Consider the following 483-nt stretch of genomic DNA (forward strand, 5'->3'; position numbering starts at 1 on the left):
GCATCCGAGGATGAGAGCTGCCGAGAGCTGGGCGGGGTATTCAAATCAGCCGGGCGGAGCAACCGGCTAAAAACCTCTGGGGAGAACTATGCACACAGATGAAAATAAGGATTAATAAAAAATAGCTGCCCTTGTAGTCCTCACCTGGGACAAGTCAACAAAGTGGTTTGCTTCTGCCATCACCTTCACCCGGAAATTGGTGCCGTCATCTGGACACAGCGCATAACAAAAAATCTATAGAAAAAACAAGTGTGTGCTGTCATGGAAGGATTTGCAAAAAGACATTCAAAAACATAAAACACCCAATTGTAAACTCTCAACACACAATGTTTCAGAATTTTGCAACAACCAAAGCTCAGTACAGACAGTACAGAATGTGCAGATTACTGAGGCTCACATATTAACCACCTAGCCGTTATGCCCGTACGAAGGTCGGGCAAAAAAAAAAGTGGCTAGGATGGTTAACCCCGTATTTTTGTCACA

At 44.3% G+C, this 483-nt stretch overlaps 1 protein-coding gene across 1 annotated transcript in view; it reads right to left on the reverse strand.

Annotated features, from left to right (window-relative positions):
* LOC140342896 (UDP-N-acetylglucosamine--peptide N-acetylglucosaminyltransferase 110 kDa subunit-like) overlaps positions 1-483 on the reverse strand; it is a 52028-nt gene that overhangs the window by 16550 nt on the left and 34995 nt on the right. Inside the window, exon 14 of the mRNA XM_072429266.1 lies at positions 145-234. Coding sequence (XP_072285367.1) covers positions 145-234 — 90 coding nt within the window. The remainder of the gene's footprint in view (positions 1-144; positions 235-483) is intronic.

The sequence above is a fragment of the Pyxicephalus adspersus genome, chromosome W (assembly GCF_032062135.1).
Source record: "Pyxicephalus adspersus chromosome W, UCB_Pads_2.0, whole genome shotgun sequence".
In the NCBI taxonomy this organism is placed as follows: Eukaryota; Metazoa; Chordata; class Amphibia; order Anura; family Pyxicephalidae; genus Pyxicephalus; species Pyxicephalus adspersus.